The 21,697-nt window shown below is 45.9% G+C and overlaps 1 protein-coding gene across 4 annotated transcripts in view; it reads left to right on the forward strand.

Annotated features, from left to right (window-relative positions):
* Positions 1-582: 582 nt before the first annotated feature.
* The window catches only part of LOC132832824 (large proline-rich protein BAG6-like), a 94,811-nt gene continuing 73,696 nt past the window's right edge, over positions 583-21,697 (forward strand). For 3 of the 4 annotated variants that reach the window (XM_060850991.1, XM_060850993.1, XM_060850992.1), the window contains exons 1-5: positions 583-737; positions 5,862-5,951; positions 9,287-9,404; positions 13,489-13,700; positions 15,187-15,258. In XM_060850991.1, coding sequence (XP_060706974.1) covers positions 5,874-5,951; positions 9,287-9,404; positions 13,489-13,700; positions 15,187-15,258 — 480 coding nt within the window. In that variant the 5' untranslated portion in view covers positions 583-737; positions 5,862-5,873. Of the gene's footprint in view, positions 738-5,861; positions 5,952-9,286; positions 9,405-13,488; positions 13,701-15,186; positions 15,259-19,225; positions 19,248-21,697 lie in introns of those variants that run through there. The other variant, XM_060850995.1, reaches the window with a different exon arrangement.

Raw genomic sequence — 21,697 nt, forward strand, 5'->3', positions numbered from 1 at the left:
AGATTAGATTACGTTTTTTAAGATTAAATTACTTACATTGTGGAAGTCTATGTGTACCTGTATCCGTGTGTATGTGTAGGAATATCTCTGTGTGTGTGTGTAGTGTAATGGTGATCACCTGTAATGTGAAGAGTCAGTGAGTGTGTACAGTTAGTGAGAAGGTGAAGAGTCAGTGAGTGTGTACAGTCTGAGTGTGTACAGTTAGTGAGAAGGTGAAGAATCAGCGAGTGTGCACAGTCTGAGTGTGTACAGTTAGTGAGAAGGTGAAGAGTCAGTGAGTGTGAACAGTGAGTGTGTACAGTCAGTGAGAAGGTGAAGAGTCAGTGAGTGTGAACAGTCTGAGTGTGTACAGTTAGTGAGAAGGTGAAGAGTCAGTGAGTGTGAACAGTGAGTGTGTACAGTCAGTGAGGTGAAGAGTCAGTGAGTGTGTACAGTGAGTGTGTACAGTCAGTGAGGTGAAGAGTCAGTGAGTGTGTACAGTCTGAGTGTGAACAGAGAGTGTGGGTATGATCAGGCGGGAGCGGGGCAGCCGCGGTCTCCATGGTGACGGGAGGGGTCCTGGCGGACTGTGCGCATGCGCGCTGCCTCCCGGGACAGGGCCGGACTCGGTGACGGTCCTAGAGACTCAGGGAGAGGGAGAGGGAGCCGCTCGGCGCCGCCAGCAGCAGCAGCTACAACAGCCGGCTGCCGGGGATTTCCGAGACGGCGGAGAGCCCGGGCCAGCAGCGTGATTTACAGTGAGTACGGCACGGACCGCGGGCCGGCCCCGGGACAGGCCTCAGGCAGTAGGCCCCGGGCTCCGAGCGAGGGGGGGGGGCAGGGAGGCCGGTATGGCACCTACCCCCACCCCCACCCCCCCCCCCACCCCCACCCCCACCCCTAAACCCACCCCCACCCCCACCCCAACCCCACCCCCACCCCCCACCCCCACCCCCCCCACTCCCCCCACCCCCACCCCTACCCCCACTCCCGCCACCCCACTCCCCCCCCCACCCCCACCCCCCCCCCCCCCCCCACCCCCACCCCTACCCCCACCCCTACCCCCACCCCCACCCCTACCCCCACCACCCCCACCCCCCCCCCACCCCCCACCCCCACCCCCCACCCCCACCCCTACCCCCACCCCCCACCCCCCACCCCCACCCCCCACCCCCACCCCCCCACCCCCACCCCCCCACTTCCCCCACCCCCACTCCCCCCACCCCCACCCCTACCCCCACTCCCCCCACCCCCACCACCGCCACCCCCACTCCCCCCCACCCCCACCCCCCCACTCCCCCCACCCCCACTCCCCCCACCCCTACCCCCACCCCCACCCCAACCCCCACCACCGCCACCCCCCCCACCCCCACCCACCCCACCCCCCCCTACCCCCCCCCCCCCACCCCCCCCACCCCCCCACCCCCCACCCCCCCACCCCCCCACCCCCCACCCCCCCCACCCCCCCCACCCCCCACCCCCCCCCCCCCCCCCCCCACCCCCCCACTCCCCCCACTCCTACCCCCACCCCCCCACCCCTCCCCCCACCCCACCCCCACACCCCCCACCCCCACCCCCACCCCTACCCCCACCCCTACCCCCACCCCTACCCCCACCCCTACCCCCACCCCTACCCCCACCCCCACCCCTACCCCCCACCCCCTACCCCCACCCCTACCCCCACCCCTACCCCCACCCCCACCCCCACCCCCACACCCCTACCCCCACCCCACCCCTACCCCCACACCCCTACCCTCACCCACACCCCCACCCCGCCTCACCCACACCCCCCACCCCCCTCACCCACACCCCCCACCCCCCTCACCCACACCCCCCCCACACACACACACACCCCGTCACCCTCCCCCTCACCGCCCACCATCCCCCTCACCACTCCCCTCCCCCACCCCCTCCTCCTTCTCCCCCTGTCGCCCATTCCTCCCACTCCCTTTCCCCCCCTCTCTTGCGCCCCTCCCCTCACTCGCCCCCACACCGCACTCGCCCCCTCCCCCCACTCCCACCCCCACTGACCCATCACCCACTCCCACACACTCTCTCCTGCCCCTCACTTAGTCCATTCCTCCCACCTTTCCCACAGCTATCCCCTCCCCTCATGCTGTAATGGGGAAAGTCATTTTTGATTTTCTAAGACATTAGGGTATGTGCTTTCAGGAAGGAGATCTGGTTTGGATACAATTCCAGAGCCTCAGCAACATGGAGGCCTTATGTAATGTGCAAGCTAGCCATTCACTTATATTCAAGAAAGTGGTTCATCATTGCCTTCTTCAGATCAATTAGATATGGGCACCGTCTTCTGCTTGTTTTGAAGGCAGAATTTTAATACACCTTCCTCTTCTCTGCCCTCATTAAAGATGCCAAGGAATGGAAATACTACTTAAATCGAGCCGCCGAGTATGTCAGATCATTGCAGCAGCACCTTCTGAGATAGTACATGGGAGAGGAAAGAAGAACAAGTTGCTTTCAATGTGGCATAAATATGAGGGCAGTGTGTAACTTGAGAAACATTAGTTTAGCGTTTGGTATTCAAAACCATTGATAATGCTGAGTGTTTGGGGATATGGTGGGTTAAAAAGAAATCCTTTGTTTTGGACCAGGTTGGGAAGTTTCCTCATCCAGCATAGAATTCTCTAGCTCAGAAAGTTGTACCTGCTCCAAATGAGGATACTGAAGGTTGAGATTGGTGAAATTTTGGTCATAAAGTACATCAATGTACAAGGGGGTCCGGACTGGAATGTTGAATTTCGACAGAAAAACAGCCAAAAAAACCACTGGCAAAGCAGGCTTGAGGCATTAAAATAACTATCTCGCAGGATGCCAATGTTTGTCGTCTACCTCTGGTTGACCTTAAACTGAGTGGTTTGCTGGGCCATTTCTGAGGACAGTTAAGAGTCAAATGGATTGGATCTGGAATCCTATAGAGGCTAGACCAGGTATGGGTGACGCATTTCCTTCCCTGAACCAGTTGGGTTTTTACATCAATCGAGTGTTCTCATGATCAGCATTATTTCTGCATTTATGTCCGACCAGCTACTGTGGTGAGATTTGAACCCGTCCACCCAGAGTCATCGTTATTGCTAATTTGGTGATGTTATCAATTCAGTACTGCCACCCTGCTAAGAGATAGTATCTCCCCCTTTAATGTCCTGCAGTGGTATACTTATCAGGAAAGGATTGCTAGGTGTCCTGTTTCTTCTTATGGAGAAGAGTATAGCTAGAAATCCTCAAGACAGTCACCAGGAAATCCAACAGGAAAGAAATATTTTTATCCAAAGTGTGATGAGAATATGAATGGTTGAAATGAGCAATATGTAAACTGGACAAGTATTTGAAGGGGAAGGAATTAGTGGGTTACAGTGGGAGATTTAGATGAGGTAAGATGTTGCAATGGGGTATAAACTCTGGCACAAATCAGTCATGTTTCTGTGCTGCATTATCCCATGTAGTTAAAAAGTCTCTCAGCACCAGGTTATAGTCCAACAGGTTTATTTGGAAGTACTAGCTTCCGGAATGCTGCTCTTTCATCAGGTAACGAATGGGGCAGGATCATGAGACTCATCTTTTGTAGCAAAAGATCACAGTGTCATGCAATTAAAATGATATGTTGAACAAACCTAGATTGCTGTTAAGTTTTGATCTTTTAGAATAGGTTGCAGGTCTTGGTTCATTAATATGTAAATCCCAGAAATACTTCTAAGTCGCATTCTTGAGATAACTTGTGGTTTTATATAAAAAAAGTGACATCTCAGCTCAGATAATGCACTAAAAGTGTGAGGTAAGAGTCTGTCTGTATCCCAATCTTGCGTCAGACTGGTGTATATGCCCTACTAGGTGTAGGAAAGAATTAATCTCTGCTGGACCTGAATTGGACAGTGGGTTTCAGGGAATTCTGTACCGAGAACAGCATTCTGGACACCTAATAGCCAGAATTATGTTGAGATTAGTTTGTTCCAATGTGTGGAATTAGGAATGGGTGCCTGCAGCTATGCAGCAGCAGTGTAGGTCAGGCATTCAAAGGTTTGCTTCCGGTAATGATGATAATTCACCAGAAAATTTGGCTTTTGTATTTGAGAGTCACCAAGCCAGCCAACCTCGCGTTTGGGTGGATGTTTTGGTGAACAGCTCTTTCCTGCTTTTTAGATTCAGGAATGCACACAATTAATGTTGATCTTGTTTTGTGCACCCCCTGTTCAGTGTAACCTGTATACCTCACGCTGTCTAAGCATCCAATGATATGTATGTCCTTGCTTACTATGATTTTCGTATAATGCTCGCAAGCAATGCTTTTTGCTGTACTTCGGTACACATGATTACAATATATAAAATTAAGCAATAAATTAAATCAAATACTGCAGTCATGCATTGGTGGGACATCTATTGTTTCGGCTGCAGAATTGGCTGGCCCATAGAATACTAGAGGGTGGTAGTAGATGGAAAGTATTCAGCCTGGAGCTCGGGGACCAGTGATGTTCTGCAGGGATCTGTTCTGGGATCTCTGCTGTTTGTGATTTTTACAAATGACTTGGATTAGGATGTGGGAAGGTGGGTTTGTAAGTTTGCCGATGACACAAAGGTTGGTGGAGTTGTGGGTAGTGTGGAGGGATGTGGAAGGTTGCAATGGGACATTGACAGGATGCAAAGCTGGGCTGAGAAGTGGCAGATGGAGTTCAACATGGAAAAGTAAGAAGTAATTCATTTTGTACAGTGGAAATGCAGATTACAGGGTTAAAGGCAGGATTCTTGCCAGTATGGAGGAACAGAGGGATCTTGGGGTCTACGTCCATAGATCCCTCAAAGTTGCCACCCAGTTTGATAGGGTTGTTACGAAGGCACATGGTATGTTGGCTTTCATTAGCAGGGGGATTGTGTTTTAAGAGCCACAAGATTATGGTGCTCCTTGATTTCACACTAGTTTAAACATAGCCTTAATATCTAGGGCAGCCACTATCACCTGACCTCTGGAGTTCAGCTGTGTTGTCCATATTTAGAACAAGACGGTAACAAGGAGCTGAATGGCTCTGGCAGAACCTAAACTAAACGTGTGTTAACAGGTTATTGGAAAGCAAGTGCTGCTTAATATTACTATTGATGACATCTTTACTGATGATCGAGAATTAATGAGGCAGTAATTGGCTGGTTGGATCTGTCCTCCTTTTTACGTACAGGACATAACTGGCAATTCTCCACATTGTTAGATCGATGCCAATGTTGAAACTGTCCTGCAGCAGCTTGGCTAGGGGCATGACAAGTTCTGGAGCACACGTCTTCAGTCCTGTTGAGGCAGATGCCATATGCTGAAGCATTCATACATATTTGATTCTTGCAGTCAGAGTCAAAACACTCCAGTTTAAACCTCTGATGTCTTTGTCTGTTCTTTCCAGGTCATTTGATTTAGATTTTCTTCCTTAATAACTCTGTCAATGTGCCTATCCTTGTTGAGTTGTGGGAAGTTTGTCATATCAGTAGTTGTCTCATAATTAAAGTGATGCATTAAGTGTTAGCAGGATGCATGTAGCAAAGTTCGCGTTTTTTGAACTATGTTGTATAGGCCCAGTCGTCTCGGACTCAAAGAATTAGCTCTGTTTATCTCTGCATCTGTGCTGCTGAGTTTCTCAAGCAGTTTGTTTTTATCCCAGATCTCCAGCATCCATAGTGCTTTATTTTTACTTATGCTAGATATTTTTGTGTTGTTTTCTGCTCACGTAGCCTGGAGTTTGAGCCTTGGGAAATTGTGCTATGTTTCTGCAAAGAGAGAGGCCCATTGTGTCGACAGGTTATTGGCTTCCATCAATTGTGATCAGTTTTTAGAATGAGTTCTTCAGTATAAGGACCATGTCAATTGTGAACAATCTGTTCTGTTGCAGAGGGAGAGGTAAATGCCAGGCATGGCTACGACAGAAGTTACAGTGAAGACTCTGGACTCCCAGAGCAGAACCTACACAGTTGAAGAAGAGGTAAGTAATAGTTGTTGCTGACGAAGGGCTTTTGCCCGAAACGTTGATTTTCCTGCTCCTTGGATGCTGCTTGACCTGTTGTGCTTTTCCAGCACCACTCTAATCTAGATTCTGATTTCCAGCATCTGCAGTCCTTACTTCTGCCTGTATCTGCAGAAAGTGTTCTTTTGTTACCTGCTTTCTCAGCTCCCCATCTGGTTGTTCTGCGTCTCATTGAGGAGAAGATTTTTTTTTGTGCTGAAGCTTCTACTTTGTGGCTTATTTCTTTCTTTCCCAAAGACCCAACAGAAGCATGAGGGACCGAATGGTTGTCTAATCACACAGACATTATGGTGCAGAGGGAAGGCATTCATCCCACTGATCTCCTCGCCACTGCTTGAAAGAGCAAACCAGTCAGCCTCATTCCCCCTCGCTGTAGCCCTGTAGGTTTATTTCCCTCAAGCACCTATCCAAATTCCTTTGAAATCATTTATTGTCCCCACTTCACCAGTCTCAGGCAGTGATTGTTATCGCTTGCTCAGTAAAGATCTTGTTTATGTCCCACTCGCTCTCATCTCTTGCCTGAAACTTAAACTTGCTCCCCAACCATCAGCTAATGTGACCAGCTTTTCTTTGACAGGCTTAGACTAGGTAGATATAACCTTGTACACCACGGTCATACCTCCTCAATCATCTTCACTTCAAGATAAACAGCCTCAGCTTTTCCAGACTAACCTCGTTAAAATTCCTCATCCCATTCAACCATTGTAGTAAATCTACTGAGTCTTTCGAGGGCCCTCACATCCTTCCTAAAGTATGGTGAGCAGAACTACAAACAAGTTCAGTATAAGTTCCCTGCCTTAGGATTCAATGCCTCTGTCCATGAAACACAAAGTCCCATTTGCTTTGCTGATTGCTCTCTCCATATATTCTATCACCCTGTACTCTGTTTTGTCATCCAAGGAGCCCTGGCTTTGAATTCTTGTCTGATTGTACCTAGCCTGTGCCTTAATCATCACTTTAAAGATTATCCATCTCATTCATTAGAACTTTTTCTGTCAGTCTTTGGATTCATTTTGTCCTGACTATATTCCCTGTCATCCCATCAAAGTTAGCCCTCTTCCAATTGTGCTTTAGATTGGTCTTCACTCCTCTTCGCTGCTAATTTAAACATTAGGATACAATTAGCACTCATACTCATGTGTTCCTCCCCAGACACTTCCCACTGTATTCTCCAGCATCCATTCCAGCAACGAGAGCATGCTAGTAAAGGTAGTTCTTTTGCACACATTCAAGAATTTCTTTCCTCTCCTTACTGTAGCACTATACCGATCAATATATGGATAATTAAAGTCACGCAGTATCACCACCCAGATCTCTGAATTTTTAAATAAATTGCTCTGTATCTCTCTCGCTCTCTGCCTCTCTCTCGCTCGCGCTCTGTCTGTCTCTCTGTCTCTCTCTCTCACTCGCTCTCTGTCTCTTTCTCTCTCTCGCTCGCGCTCTGTCTGTCTCTCTCACTTTTCCTACCCCCCCACCCCCTCTCTTTGGTGATCTGTTGTCATGCCTAACTGGTAATATGCTGTAAAACAAGTCCCAGAGTCATTGCAAAAGTTCAAGACTTCCCCAATTTTGTTGTCTTTTGATTCCAGGTTGACAGAAAGGATGCACCAGGTTTCTGTACTTAACAGGAGTGACTGCCTTAAATTCTAATGACAAATAATTCTGAAACATTGGCATTTAATTCTGCTAGTTAAAGCTTGCGCCTTTATAAACTCCCACTCTTAGCAGAGACCAGACCAAAGTTATGGACATTATGGGCAGAGGGAAAGACTAGAAAGTAGTTCAGTGGTCCCTGTTCACAGGATTTGCTGTGTGATCCTTGTGCTGGGCAGAATGCTGCTCCTCGATCTTCCATCTCCAAAAGCTTTCACAGGTGAACACTCGGCTGGTTCACATTTATAATATGTGTTTTTACAACAATTAGATATGAGGCTAGCTTTTAATTTCTGAATTTTTATTGTCACAGTGAGTTTTGAACCCATGCCCCCAGGATGTAAGTCTGAGGGTCTGGATTGCTCGTCTAATGACATGACCACTATTCCACCATCTCCCATTCAACCTGCAGCTGTGGAAACATCACTGACAATGAGTGTTGGGTTGCTTGCATTCTTAAAATGCAGCATCGAAAGACAATCCTTTGTTTTTTGAGCAGGTCTTTTCCCATTTCAGTCCACAATAAAAGTTATAGAAGGTATGGGTTTAGAGTGAGAGGGGAATGTTATAAAAGAGACCTAAGGGGCAACTTTTTCATGCGTGTATGGAATGAGCTGTGAGAGGAATGGTGGAGGCTGATACAATTGCAGAATTTAAAAGGCATCTGGATTGGTATTTGAATAAGAAAGGTTTAGAGGGATATGTGCCAAGTGCTGGAGGTGGCACTAGATTAGGTTGGGATATCTAGTGGGCATGGACGGGTTGGACCGAAGAGTCTGTTTCTGTGCTGTGCATTTCTATGACTCTAAAAGTAAAAGCAAAAAAGAAATTGAATTTACACAGGGCAATGTTCCCGGAAGTATGATCAATTACTTTTTTTGCTTTTAACTGGAACTGAATGGAATCTGTCACTGCCCTCTAAGGGGTGCCCTCAGTTTCTCACTCTGTAATCCTTTGCAGTGCTGATATGTCACCACCTGTTCCAGTTTTTCTGTACATTCTGAACTATGTCCTGAATCATTTTATGACAATCCAGGCATGGCCTGTCCTTCAGTTTTTTTTTTCCCCTGTGGAAAGCACTGCATTTTTGTTTTTGGCAGATTCCTGTAGTAACATTGGTGAGGTTGAGCACATTAAGATTATTAAAGGATTGGACACTCTGGAGGCAGGAAACATTTTTCCGCTGATGGGTGAGTGCCGAACCAGAGGACACAGCTTAAAAATACGGGGTAGACCATTTAGGACAGAGATGAGGAGAAACTTCTTCACCCAGAGAGTGGTGGCTGTGTGGAATGCTCTGCCCAGAGGGCAGTGGAGCCCCAGTCTCTGGATTCATTTAAGAAAGAGTTGGATAGAGCTCTCAAGGATAGTGGAATCAAGGGTTATGGAGATAAGGCAGGAACAGGATACTGATTAAGGATGATCAGCCTTGATCATATTGAATGGTGCTGCAGGCTCGAAGGGCAGAATGGCCTCCTCCTGCACCTATTGTCTATTGTCTGTCTCAACATAAAGCTGCACCTCTACTGCACTGCTCACATCCTTTCCAGTCTTGCTTTTGTGCTGAATCTGTGAAGGCGTTTTCCTCGAGTTGTCGGGTGTTGCAGCCCATTTTGAGCTGGTGTTTTATTCTCCTTCAGCTTACAGTCAAAGAATTCAAAGAACACATCTCCAGCTCTGTCAACATCCCAGCTGACAAGCAGAGGCTCATTTACCAGGGCCGAGTTCTGCAAGATGACAAGAAACTTAAAGATTATGGTAAGTATTAATTTTGACATTCACCTTCCTTTTAGGTGTTCAACTTTATCTCTGCCCTGTAGAAGCATAAGAGAGACAGAAAGGAGTAAACCATTTGGCCATTTGACCTAATGGTAGTTGGTCTTTTACCTCAACATCACAAGCCCTGCAGTATCTCTGTATCTCCTGTAATCTTCAATATCCAGAAATATGCTGATCTGTATTTTGGATATACTCAGTATCTGACCCTGTAAAGCCCTTTTGAGGAAGAGAATTCTAGAGATTCACCACCCTCCAAGTGAAGAAATTCCTCCTTGTCTCTGTCTTAAATGGCCTGCCCTCTGAGAATATTCTGAGACTGCCCTCTGGTCCAAGACTACCCCAGCCTGAAGAAACATTCTTCCTGCATCCATCAGTCGAACTGTGTAAGAATTTTAAATGCTATAGAGAGATAACCACTTATTTTTTCTGAACTCAAGAGAATGCAGGACCCACCTCCTCAAAACCGTTGAACCATGCTGCCTGGTTATTCTTGTGACCCTTAGTAAATGAAATGTAGGTCTGACATAGGCTCTTTGGTCCACTTCGTCTAAAGTGAGGACTGCAGATGCTGGAGATTAGAGTCAAGACTAGAGTGGTGCTGATGAAAAGTTCCAACATGAAGCATTGACACCACTTCTCCTCTTGTTAAAGTACCTGTTTGACACAGCTCAGGGAATCCCTGATGGACTCGGTCTGTAGCCTCTCTTAGTTCGTCCCAGAGATCGTACTGTGTGATAGTCTGGAACATAAAACTCTTACAGGCGGTTTAGTTTAAATTATTACCTTCATTTACCAATAGCATCAATGTTACACTAATGCACAGATACCTACAAGCCAGGCTTGATCTAAGGTTCTAAAACCACTAGCAGAGTAAGGGCACCAGCTCTTACCTGTAAGAGTTCTCTTAGGCTACTCCCCTTACTGCTGCAAACAGGCTGTCTTTATGCAGAATTTGGTATTAAAATTACAAAAATGCCACATGTCCTTAATCAGATAAACAGCAATAAAATGGCAAAAGGAAGAGAAACTCATTGACAGGTCTGAGTACGGCTGACTAATTAAGCTACATGCACATCCAAGTGGGAACCCTGGATCCAGCCAGGTACCAAATGGCCAATTGCTTTGGCTAGATAACCTTCCCCTTTAACAATACATCACAATGAGGGACTAGTCTAAACTATGTGGAAAGGTCATGAGGTAACTTTGCTCAGCTAACATGTCCAGTATCATTGTCCTACAAAATGGCTTTTTCTTTTCAAATTGTCTTAGATTCCCAGAATGCAAATTAAATTCATAACATCCCCGGATCTTGAGCTCCAGGGAACAACACAAACATTCAGTCTGTGACTAGCGAGTGTTCACTCAAATCGGACCACAAAGAGTTAATCTTTCAACCAGCCTCCATCCTTTCTGTGTGTGTGTGTGTGTGTGTGTGTGTATGTATGTGTTTCTCTCTCTGTCCCTTGAACTCTTTGGTCAGTGTATGTAATTTACAGAAGAATGTTTTCTCTCTCTCACTCACACATGAACATCTTCCAACTTCCTTACAATGTCAGGTTCAGCCTTCGTGTTTTCCCGGCCTGACATTCACACTCCAGACCAGCCAAGACGAGGGAGCTGAGCTTCATAAATTCAAATCAGTTCAGTATGGTATATATGAAAATGTATCAGGATTGTTCTATTATATGCATATTCCACTCAACTTATTAAATTACAACTTATTTCCTGTTGAGTGTGAGTTTTGTTAAGAGTCTTCAATATAACCAGAATTTTAGTTATCTGGCATCCAGCTGTGAAGTATTTGCAATCTTCCAGCCCCTGGCATGAGAAGGAAGTACTGCCACACGTTCCACAATTGAACAAATGGTATCACCTTATTTACACTGATCCACTGACACTAAGGGCAGATGCCCCAGATCCTTCTGAACAAATGTGCCACTCACTCCCCTCCAAGGCCAAATACATCCCAGCGTATCCTGTCACAAATGTGTCATGTGTAAGGCTACAAGCTTTCTCACTCTGCTGCTTGACCTGCTGTGTTTTCCCTAGCTCAACTTTTTATCCAAGGCCAAGCATGTTGACAAGATATCCAATGATGGACGAAATGCTCAGCATCCTGAACTCGTATGAATCATTTTACGACAGCCCAGACATGCCCCCTCCTTTGGGGTTTTTTTTCTCTGTTAACGTTTGCTGGCAAAATTCTAAAAAAAACTACTTGCTTTAAAAGTCAAGAGTTTTGCAGGTGTGTGCCTGCCTGAAGATTAACCTCTCTCTTTGAATTTACTCAGAATAAACAAGGAGTATCTGTTTCCAGTAGCAGACAGTAACCAGAGGGCACAGATTTAAGATAATTAGGAGAAGAGCTGGAGATGACATGAAAAAATATTCAACTCAGTGAGTTGTTGTGATCAGGAATGCTGAGGAACCGCGTTTGTCCGGCATTCAATTATCCCAATATCGGATTATCCGGCAAGATCGCAAGGTCCCGATGTTTGGCTGAACTATGTACTCTTCATTTGATTATACAGAATCCAATTAACCGAACAAAATACTGCCTGCCTGTGTCATTCGGATAATCGAGGTTCCTCTGTACATTGCCTGAAAAGATGGTGCAAGCAGGTTCAAGGGTAATGTGCGAAAAAAAGTTGAATAAGTATTTGGAAAGGCAAGTGCTTGCTAGACTTTGGGAGTGAGGCGAGCTGAATGACTCGTCAGCACAGGCGATAACAGGTGCTATGACCTCCCATACTTTTTTTATCAAGGTAAAGTCATTTGCCTGGAGAGGAGGAAGTGATTACAATGGAATGTGTGCCCCAAGAATACAGGAGACATGTTTTTGGTGAAATCCTGTTCTCCTTTGTAGTCTCCTACTTACTGCCCTACTAGGAGAGAGTGAGGACTGCAGATGCTGGAGTACTAGAGTTGAAAAATGTGGTGCTGGAAAAGCACAACAGGCCAGGCAGCATCCAATGAGCAGGAAAATCGACGTTTCAGGCATAAGCCCAGGGTGAGAGGCCTGTCTGTGCTGAGATGGCTAACAACTGATCCCTCGAAAGCAGTATTAATCATGACACTGCGTTAATAACACCATCAGCAGGTGGTAGTGCTCCACAAGAGCCGCCTTCTGTATGCCTTCATTTCGGCTTGTTGATATTAAAGCTGATATGGTTGGGCAGAGGAATTTATGCACTGTATCTCAATTCTCCACAAACTTTATTTTGATCTTCTATTAAAACTGCGAGTCTGGGTCTTATGAAGAAAGATTTCAATTAGCGAGTGATGTCTGTTGCCTCTGGTTACTGACTGGCTCAGCTATGCATTCCAGGAAATACATTCAGACCCCAGGTTCCGTTTTCTCCACTGTTTGTGCACTGAAGGGTGGTGAATACTGACGATCTACCTGTTATCACCGTAGTACGTTCTCTAAATCAGCAGGGTGTCTGACTCCCTGTATTGCCGCTACATCTTGTCCTACCTTTCCTAAAAGTAAGTTGCTATTCCATCTCTAAACCTTTCCACCCAATCTCCTTCCTCCCCGTTCCCATTCCCGCACCCTCCCATACATACCCTGTCCGCACTCTCGCTCTTTTCATTCTCTCGTGCTCTCTTTTGCTCCGCTCTCTCTCGCTCGCGCTCTCTCGCGCTCTCTCTCCTCCCCCCCGCCACCCAATGACCTCATTGACCCAGCCTTTCTCCACGTGACATCTCCTTCCATAGCTTCGTGTCACATTTGATTTAAAATTTGATATCGATATCAAATTAGTTGTGGATTACATTGAATAAAACGACCTGTGCTGTGTCCGGGCTTGCACTGAAATAACAGCCAGTTTTGTTACCTTAGTCAGCACCTTTGGGACCATACAGTTTCCGGGGAGAAACCTTTTGGGATTTGCGGAGCGTTTCTGTTGTAACAGAGGTATCAATGTTTGCAGTCTTGGCAGAAAAACTTCTGCCACATTTTCTCTCTGGCCCACCTGTACTGAAATTACACAGTGAAGGCAGATATCGTGCGTCACTTGCTGCCGAGTTTTAACTTTCTTCCCTTCCGGCTTCTCCTCAGACGTCCACCACAAAGTCATCCACTTGGTCGAGCGCGCGCCACCACAGGCACAGCCAGCGTCAGGAGGTCCTTCCTCGGCGGGCTCTTCCATACCCCACCCGGGGGGCGGGCGAGGGACTTCAACTGGACCCCACGACAGGAATGCCAACAGTTATGTGATGGTGGGCACCTTCAATTTGCCAGTCAACCTTCTAGACCCTCAGCAGATACAGGTCAGTGGTGGAGAACTTGAGAGTAAAGGCAGTGAGTGGAGCCACCTGTTTGGAGGCAAGGTGACGCCCCCTCCCTTCCCACTATGCTGCCCAGCCATTCCCCCCCCCCCCGCCAAAACCTGCCGCCTTCCTTTCCCTTCCCTACCAAAAAGAAATACCCTTACCTTAAGGTGGCATGTCAGGCTTTATGCTTCCTAATTGTCGTGGACTGTTAGCACGTGTACCTCTTTCCAAAACAATGCAGAGCACCTCCCTGATGCCGACAGCAGGCTGAGTGTATATTGCAGTCCATCTCTCCACCGTTGACCCTTATCGACTAGAGCTATTTGCATTCAGTCAAGTTTCTCTTCGGTGATTCTCTATGAATACGGGGTGTAGCAAAATGAGTGCCCAGTCAGGAAGAGGGAGTCCAGCAGGGATGGTCAAAAATCTGGGCAAAGATTTCGACAGGCCTCTTATTTAAGAGGAGGAGATGGCAAGGCACTATGGGGGTTAAGATTAGAAAGTAGGATAGAAATACCTTAAACATGTCATCGCACAGGATGGATGAAGATGCTTTTTTGGAGGAGGGGTTGTGCAGGCTGTAAGCCCAAGTTCCTAATGAGTTGTGGGCTTTTAATTGGGATGCAGTGTGGGGGGGGTGTGAGTAGAATGTGTGAACAGGAGCAGACGTTCCCTTTTTGGAGTTTTCCCAGACTGCACGTTCCAGCCGTATCATCCCAAGAGAATCTCATTGCTCTGCAGTCATCCTACTCTGGCCTGGGTATACCGGTTGCGAAGCTTTGCTGGTGTAATTGTGTGCATTTTCGTTCCCAAGGTTCAGACTTGCCGCATGTTGTTACGAAGTTAGTTGTGTGTTAGTGGCAGTACGGGAGCCAATCAGCTTTAACGTGCTTCAGTTAACATTGTGTGCAATAGCTTATCTAAGCCTTCAATGTGCCTGTAATTTGCAGCAGTTCAGCCTAGCAAAGTTTCTTGTTGAATATAAGCAGGTTTGAAAGGACAGAATCGGTTCTTGTAACTTAGACATTTTCCCACAACTCAGTTGCATACAATGCACTTTGAGGTGCCACGTGTTTACTGTCAGACTGTATTAATGCTGTTGTCACTCTAAAGGGGTGAGCAGCACTGCACTTGATCATCCAGTAGTATGAAGCCTTGACATGCCCACCAATTCCATCAGGTTTTCATAGAGTGTATGTTGTACATGTCAGATAGTAGCCAAGTCTGCATATTAAATAATCATCTTCTGCAAACTAGCATGGTGGAAGTTATCTCACGTTCATCTAGTAGCCGTGCTTGCTTTTAGGAAGGCTCCCTAGTAACTGCAAATGCATGCACGCCCACAAAGGCGTGTCGGTCTTTTTTTATTTGTTCCACGTGTGCGTGCGTTCCCCGATGACGGACACTGATTTATGGTGTGGGGTACATCCACACGGGTGCTGCACTGTTGTCCCGATGATGTTTCCTTTCCGTATTGTTACAGCAATCAGTGCAGCAGGTGATGGCAGGTTTGGGTGAGGCTGGTCGGAATACACGAGTCACAACTTCCACCGGGGTAAGTGCAAGTGTGTGTCTTTGACTGTACTTACTGAGGTGGGTGTGGGGAGAGGGGCTGTCAGGTACACAGGCTGACTGGCACACGTCCAACCTTTTATACATGTATCCTTTTAGTATTGAAGTGCTTGCCAGGGCTCCCAACCCTACAAAAATCTCAGAAATTACAAACTGCCAGCTCGATTGCAATGTCCAAAGTTTAATTGATTGCCATTTTGGTCTAGGCTGAGTATTTTGTCACGTTTGCACACGGTTATTGCAGGTGGCATGTCTCTTGGAAAGCTGCACACTGCATATCGTTTAAGCTCCGGGGTATTAAACATTTACGTGGCTGGATGGGGTAATAGAATGACCAACTGTGTAAGAATAATGTTTGATGTGATCCCACCTATGAGCCAAGCGACAAGGGTCATAAGTGGCACGAGAGGAATATACCATTCGGATGGTAAGAGAGATGCGTCGCAGGAAGAGTAAAAGTAAAAGGGGGTAGATCAGAGTGATGACGGATAGCATCTATCATGCTACTGTACATATTAACTCTATATGTCTGTGATCAGGGCTTATATCTTGAGGAAGTATAATCTCTATGACTATGACTCGAAGTTGTTGAGAATTGGACTGCGTTGCTAGGAAGCTTGCAAAGCACTTGGGCACAGGCAGACAGGATTTGAAGATCAGATTAAATACGCACTTGAAATATATTACGCTTGGAAGTCATATATTTTAAAAGGAACAGAGAGGGGATTGTTTTCGTCTTGTGGTGATGGTGCAGGTTGAGGTGGAATTCAGAAACTTCGTTGTCGGGGATGGGGGTGGCATCAAAGATGATCTTGTTCCCTATTAGCTTGTTCCCAGCAATTTTGTGAAAGCCATTAGAGAAACAACAGAAGTAGTTCAGAGTACGTTAACATGGTATGTTTTTTGAAACTTCATTCAACTTCGGGCACGCAAGGCGACCTAGTGAAATTTTCAAAATTAGTGAATGATTGATTTGTTTCCTTGCCTTGACGAGCAATGTACACAAGAGGGTACAGATCAAGTAAGTGCATGACTCTTGGGGAAACAACTAAGATCCCTCCATCTGCAGAGTTCCAAAAACCTAAAAGCCTTGCCATGAGCCATTGCCGGAAGGTAATTAGATTGCTGCTTGGTGTGTGGGTCAGGGAAGGTGGTGAAGAAGGAATCTTTGAGGAGGTTTGTGTCAGCGTCCAAGTGGGATTGGGTTCGGAGGCCCCCAGGAAGCAAGAAATGAGCACGGAGCTGAATGGGTACCTCTGTCACGGGATGTTTTAGGAGCAAGTAATAAAAGCTTCAATATTTTCCAACCAATAAGGAAGTTTTTTTTCTTGTGTATTGTGCAGTTAAGTAGCATATTTCCTGTCTTGAAAGAAGTGACCCTCAGTGTAAACTGGTTGTGTGGAAATAGTTGTCTCTGTTCGGCTGTCTATCTCTGTTGACTAATGGGTAGATCTCTGCTTGAGAGGGATGGGATTAAAACAAGAGCTCAAAGACTGAGATGGAATAGGAAGGCAGGCCCCAATTGAGTTGGGTCAAATGGCCTGTATATGTGTGGTGTATTTTCTTCCTCAATGACCATTTGTCATTTGTGAGCTTAGACTGAGAGTGTGATTGAGCTATTCAGTTATGAAAGAAATTTGCAGACCAGGTTGACTCTGAAGGTTCCCATCATCTAAAGAGCTGCAATTTGCAGCAGAGGTCACTTTAAAAAGCAGCTATGGAATCCTTGAAAGTAGTTTTCTTGTTCTGCTGCCCACCAAAATTGATGCTTTCGGTAAATTTTTTTTTGCACATTGTAATCTGTTGGAGAATGATGCACCTTAATCTATTTGTGTCATTGACTTAACGATACAAAGCATTTTCCAGCTTCATTAGTCAATCCATTGCTGCATTAAAATTTCTGCCACTAGGTGACATAGTTTACTCGTTTACTGCAGATGCTCTGTGGTTTAAGATGCAGGGTGTTTGCTCTACGTTGTTGAAAAGAAATTGCCTGCTTATTGTGTCAAGGTGCATGGGCATTACATTGAAAGTGAAATCGTCGTGGTAATCTTTTCATCGACGAAGGTGTTAGGTGTGCATCAAATAATCCTTCTCAGAGGGGCTGCCTTCATAGCGTGCACATTTACCCTAAGCGCCACAGCTTTCAAGAAAGCTGTTGCTTTCATTGGTGCCTCTTCTGAGTGGTTGTGACCACCAGTTGTTTTGGTGCAAGTGAGCCCATAGGAGGTGGAAATCTCTGGCATTGTCAGCCAGTAACCCCCAGATATGTGATAATTGATGACTAGGGCCTTCATGTCATGCTTGCACGCATCTTTGAAGGGAGCTTTGACCAGCCTCCAAGCTGTTTGGCTCTGGTACCTCACCAAGCAGAGTTTGTATGCCTGTATCCTGTGCATCTACCCGAGAGTACACAAAGCCATTTTGATTTGACAAGTGCTTGTGGTCTTGGGGAGTTCTGCATGCAAGAGAACTCCTGCATTCCTGATATTGAGAGACCAAAATTTGCCCGCAACATGCCACAACCAGCAAAGATGGAAACTTACTGAGCTATCTTTTTTGGATGGCTGTCAGTCATCCATGTTTCACAAGCCCTCAATAACATGCTGACATCTAGACCCTAAGGGCTGGATTGATATTTATCCATGCTTTGTAGCTCCTTTTCCTTCTGGCTCCATCAAGGGATAGATTGTCCATCACCATAGCCCAAGGTAACAGAGTTAGTCAACTCCTATTCCATGTGATCGCGATCACCCATCTTCTATGAATATGGATTTCTTTACTCTTTTATAGTCGGGGAGACACAGTAACAGGCGTGAGAGAAACTGCATGCGAGACCTTATAGCCGAGCTAAAGGATTCTGGGTAATCCAAGATGGAGGACGAGAACCATTTTTGGCTGTAACAGGCTACTCCTTTTTTGAGGTATTTTAGATGTTGGAGGTGATTTCCTCGAATTCCAAGGGTAGCAATTACTGTTTTATTTGTTGTTGCATTGTTTTGGAACTTTGGAGGACCAAAAAGTCAAAACAACTGAACTTTTAAAATGGAGAGGGACAGACAAAGACAAGTACATGGTCAGGTCAGTGCAAGAAAGAAGGAGAAAACTGACACTGCTCCCTGACACAGCAGAGAAGCTGCACAGTTACTACCTTGCTGTTTGAATTCATGTATTGCCCGACATCAGAGTGCATCTTGGAATATTACAAACAGTGCAATTCACAACTGACCTTGGAGAAACCTGTTTGACAGAGTTCACAGCACAGAAGCAGGTAAGTGAATAGTTTTAAGTATAGTCTTGCTGTAAATATACAATAGTGAGTAGAGTGGGTTCTTTCTTGTTTATATGTTTTATTGAGATATGTTTCTTGATTAAATTTAAAAATATAAGCCATAAGTATTAAGTTAGCCTGGAGCAGTGTTTTGTAGAGGAATAAGATGGTGCTATTTTCTGGGTCTGTAGATTGGAAGAAGCAAAAATGGTCCTTAGAGTGATATGCTGCTCTTATCAGATGTGGGAGTGGCGGGAGAGTTTACGTGTTACTGAGGATTATATCTGCAATGAAGGCTATTGGTTGTGAATCCTATCAGATCGATTGGACCGGTTGGAGAGACAATTAGAGGCAGTGAGAAATTTACAAGAGCAAGGGGATGTGATTAATGGCAGTTATAGGATGGGAGGAGAAGTTGCAGATACAGTCACATAGAGAGGTTAACTCCAGGAAAGGTAAGAGTGGGAGGCAGGTGTACAGGAGTCTTCTGTGGCTATCCCCATTTCAAATAAGTATACTGTTTTGGAAAATATGATGGATTCTCAGGGGAATGTAGCACCAACAGCCAAGTTTCTGGTATCAAGACTGGCTTCAAAGCAATGAGGGGTACGTCGGGTTCCAAGAGATCAATTATGTTAGGGGACTCTCTCGTCCGAGGCACAGACAGACGTTTCTGAGGCCAGCAGTGAAAAATCAGAATGGTATGTTGCCTCCCTTGTTCCAAGATCAAGGATGTCTCAGAAAGGGTGCAGAATGTTCTCAAAGGGGAGAGGGGCCAACAGGAGGTCATTGTACACATTGGAGCCAATGACATAGGAAGGGAAAAGGATGAGATTCTGAAGGGACAATATCAAGAGTTAGGCAGAAATTTAAAAAGGAGGTCCTCGAGAGTAGTCATATCTGGATTACTCCCGGCGCTGTGAGCTAGTGAGGATAGGAACAGGAGGATAGATCAGATGAATGCATGGCTGAGGAGCTGGTATATGGGAGAAGGATTCACATTTTTGGATCATTAGAATCTCTTCTGGAGTAGAAATGACCTGTACAAGAAGGATGGATTGCACCTGAATTGGAAGGGGGTTAATATACTGGTAGGGAGATTTGCTAGAGATGCTCGTGATGATTTAAACTAGTAAGGTGGGGTTGGGACCCAGGGAGATATTGAGGAAAGAGATCAATCTGAGACTGGTACAGTTGAGAAAAGAAACAAATCAAACAGGGCAGGCAGGGACAAAGCAGAGAATAAGGTAGGACTGATAAATTAAACTGCATTTATTTCAATGCAAGAGGACTAACAGATGAACTCAGGGCATAGTTAGGAAAATGGGACTGGAATATCATAGCAATTACAGAAACATGGCTCAGGGATGGGCAGGACTGACAGCTTAATGTTCCTGGATACAAATGCTACAGGAAGGATAGAAAGGGAGACAGGGGAGGAGGAGGAGTGGTGATTTTTTAGGGATAGCATTACAGCTGTGCTGAGGGAGGAAATTCCCGGAAACACATCCAGGGAAGTTATTTGGGTGGAACTGTGAAATAAGAAAGGAATGATAACCTTATTGGGATTGTATCATAGACCCCCTAAATGTCAGAGAGAAATTGGGAAACAAATATGTAAGGAGATCTCAGCTATCTGTCCAAATAATAGGGTGGTTATGGTAGGGGATTTTAACTTTCCAAACATCGACTGGGACTGCCATAGTGTTAAGGGTTTAGATGGAGAGGAGTTTGTTAAGTGTGTACATGCCAATTTTCTGATTCAGTATGTGGATGTACCTACTAGAGAAGGTGCAAAACTTGACCTACTCTTGGGAAATAAGGCAGGACAGGTGACTGAGGTGTCAGTGAGGGAGCACTTTGGGGCCAGTGACTATAATTCTATTAGATTTAAAATAGTGAAGGAAAAGGATAGACCAGATCTAAATTGGAGAAAGGCTCATTTTGACGGTACTAGGCAAGAACTTTCAGCCATTCACAGGTAAAGGGACGGCTAGAAAATGGGAAGCCTTCAGAAATGAGATAATGAGAGTCCAGAGACAGTGTATTCCTGTCAGGGTGAAAGGAAAGGCTGGTAGGTACAAGGAATGCTGGATGACGAGAGAAATTGAGGGTTTGTTTAAGAAAAAGAAGGAAGCATATGTTAGGTATAGACAGGATAGATCGAGTGACTCCTAAGAAGAGTCTAAAGGCAGGGAAAGCAGTGGGGTGAAAAGGGGACGTGAGATAGCTTTGGTAAATAGAGTTAAGGAGAATCTAAAGGGTTTTTACAAATACATTAAGGACAAAAAGCTAACTGGGGAGGGAATAGGGCCTCCCAAAGATCTGCAAGGTGGTCTTTGAGCTGCAGGAGATGGGGGAGATACTAATTGAGTCTTTTGCATCAGAGTTTACTGTAGAGAAGGACATGGAGGATATTGTATTTTGGGAAATAGATGGTGACATCTTGAAGAATGTCCATGTTGCAGAGGAGGAAGGTGCTGGACGTCTTGAAACGTATAAAAGTGTATAAATCCCTGGGACCTGATCAATTTACAAAATAATACATGGCTTGGAAAGGGTGGACCCTAGGAAATTGTTTCTGTTAGGCGAGGAGACTAGGACCTGTAGACACAGCCTTAGAATTAGAGGGGATAAATACAGAGCAGAAATGCGGAGATATTTCTTCAGCCAGAGAGTGGTGGGCCTGTGGAATTCATTGCCACGGAGTGCAGTGGAGGCCGGGATGCTAAATGTCTTCAAGGCAGAGATTGATAAATTCTTGATGTCATAAGGAATTAAGGGCTACGGGGAGAATGCAGGTAAATGGAGTTGAAATGCCCATCAGCCATGATTGAATGGCAGAGTGGACTTGATGGGCCGAATGGCCTTCCTTCCACTTCTATGTCTTATGGTCTTAATTGTACCCTAGAACTCTGTGGGAAGCTAGAGAAGTGATTGCTGGGCCTCTTACTGAGATATTTGTACCATCGATCGTCACAGGTGAGGTGCTGGAAGACTGGAGGTTGGCTAACGTGGTGCCACTATTTAAGAAAGATGGTAAGGACAAACCAGGGAACTATAGGCCAGTGAGCCTGACATCGGTGGTGGCGGCAAGTTATTGGAGGGAACCCCAAGGGGCAGGATGTAAGTATATTTGGAAAGGCAAGGA

This window comes from Hemiscyllium ocellatum, chromosome 35, assembly GCF_020745735.1.
Source record: "Hemiscyllium ocellatum isolate sHemOce1 chromosome 35, sHemOce1.pat.X.cur, whole genome shotgun sequence".
NCBI lineage: Eukaryota > Metazoa > Chordata > Chondrichthyes > Orectolobiformes > Hemiscylliidae > Hemiscyllium > Hemiscyllium ocellatum.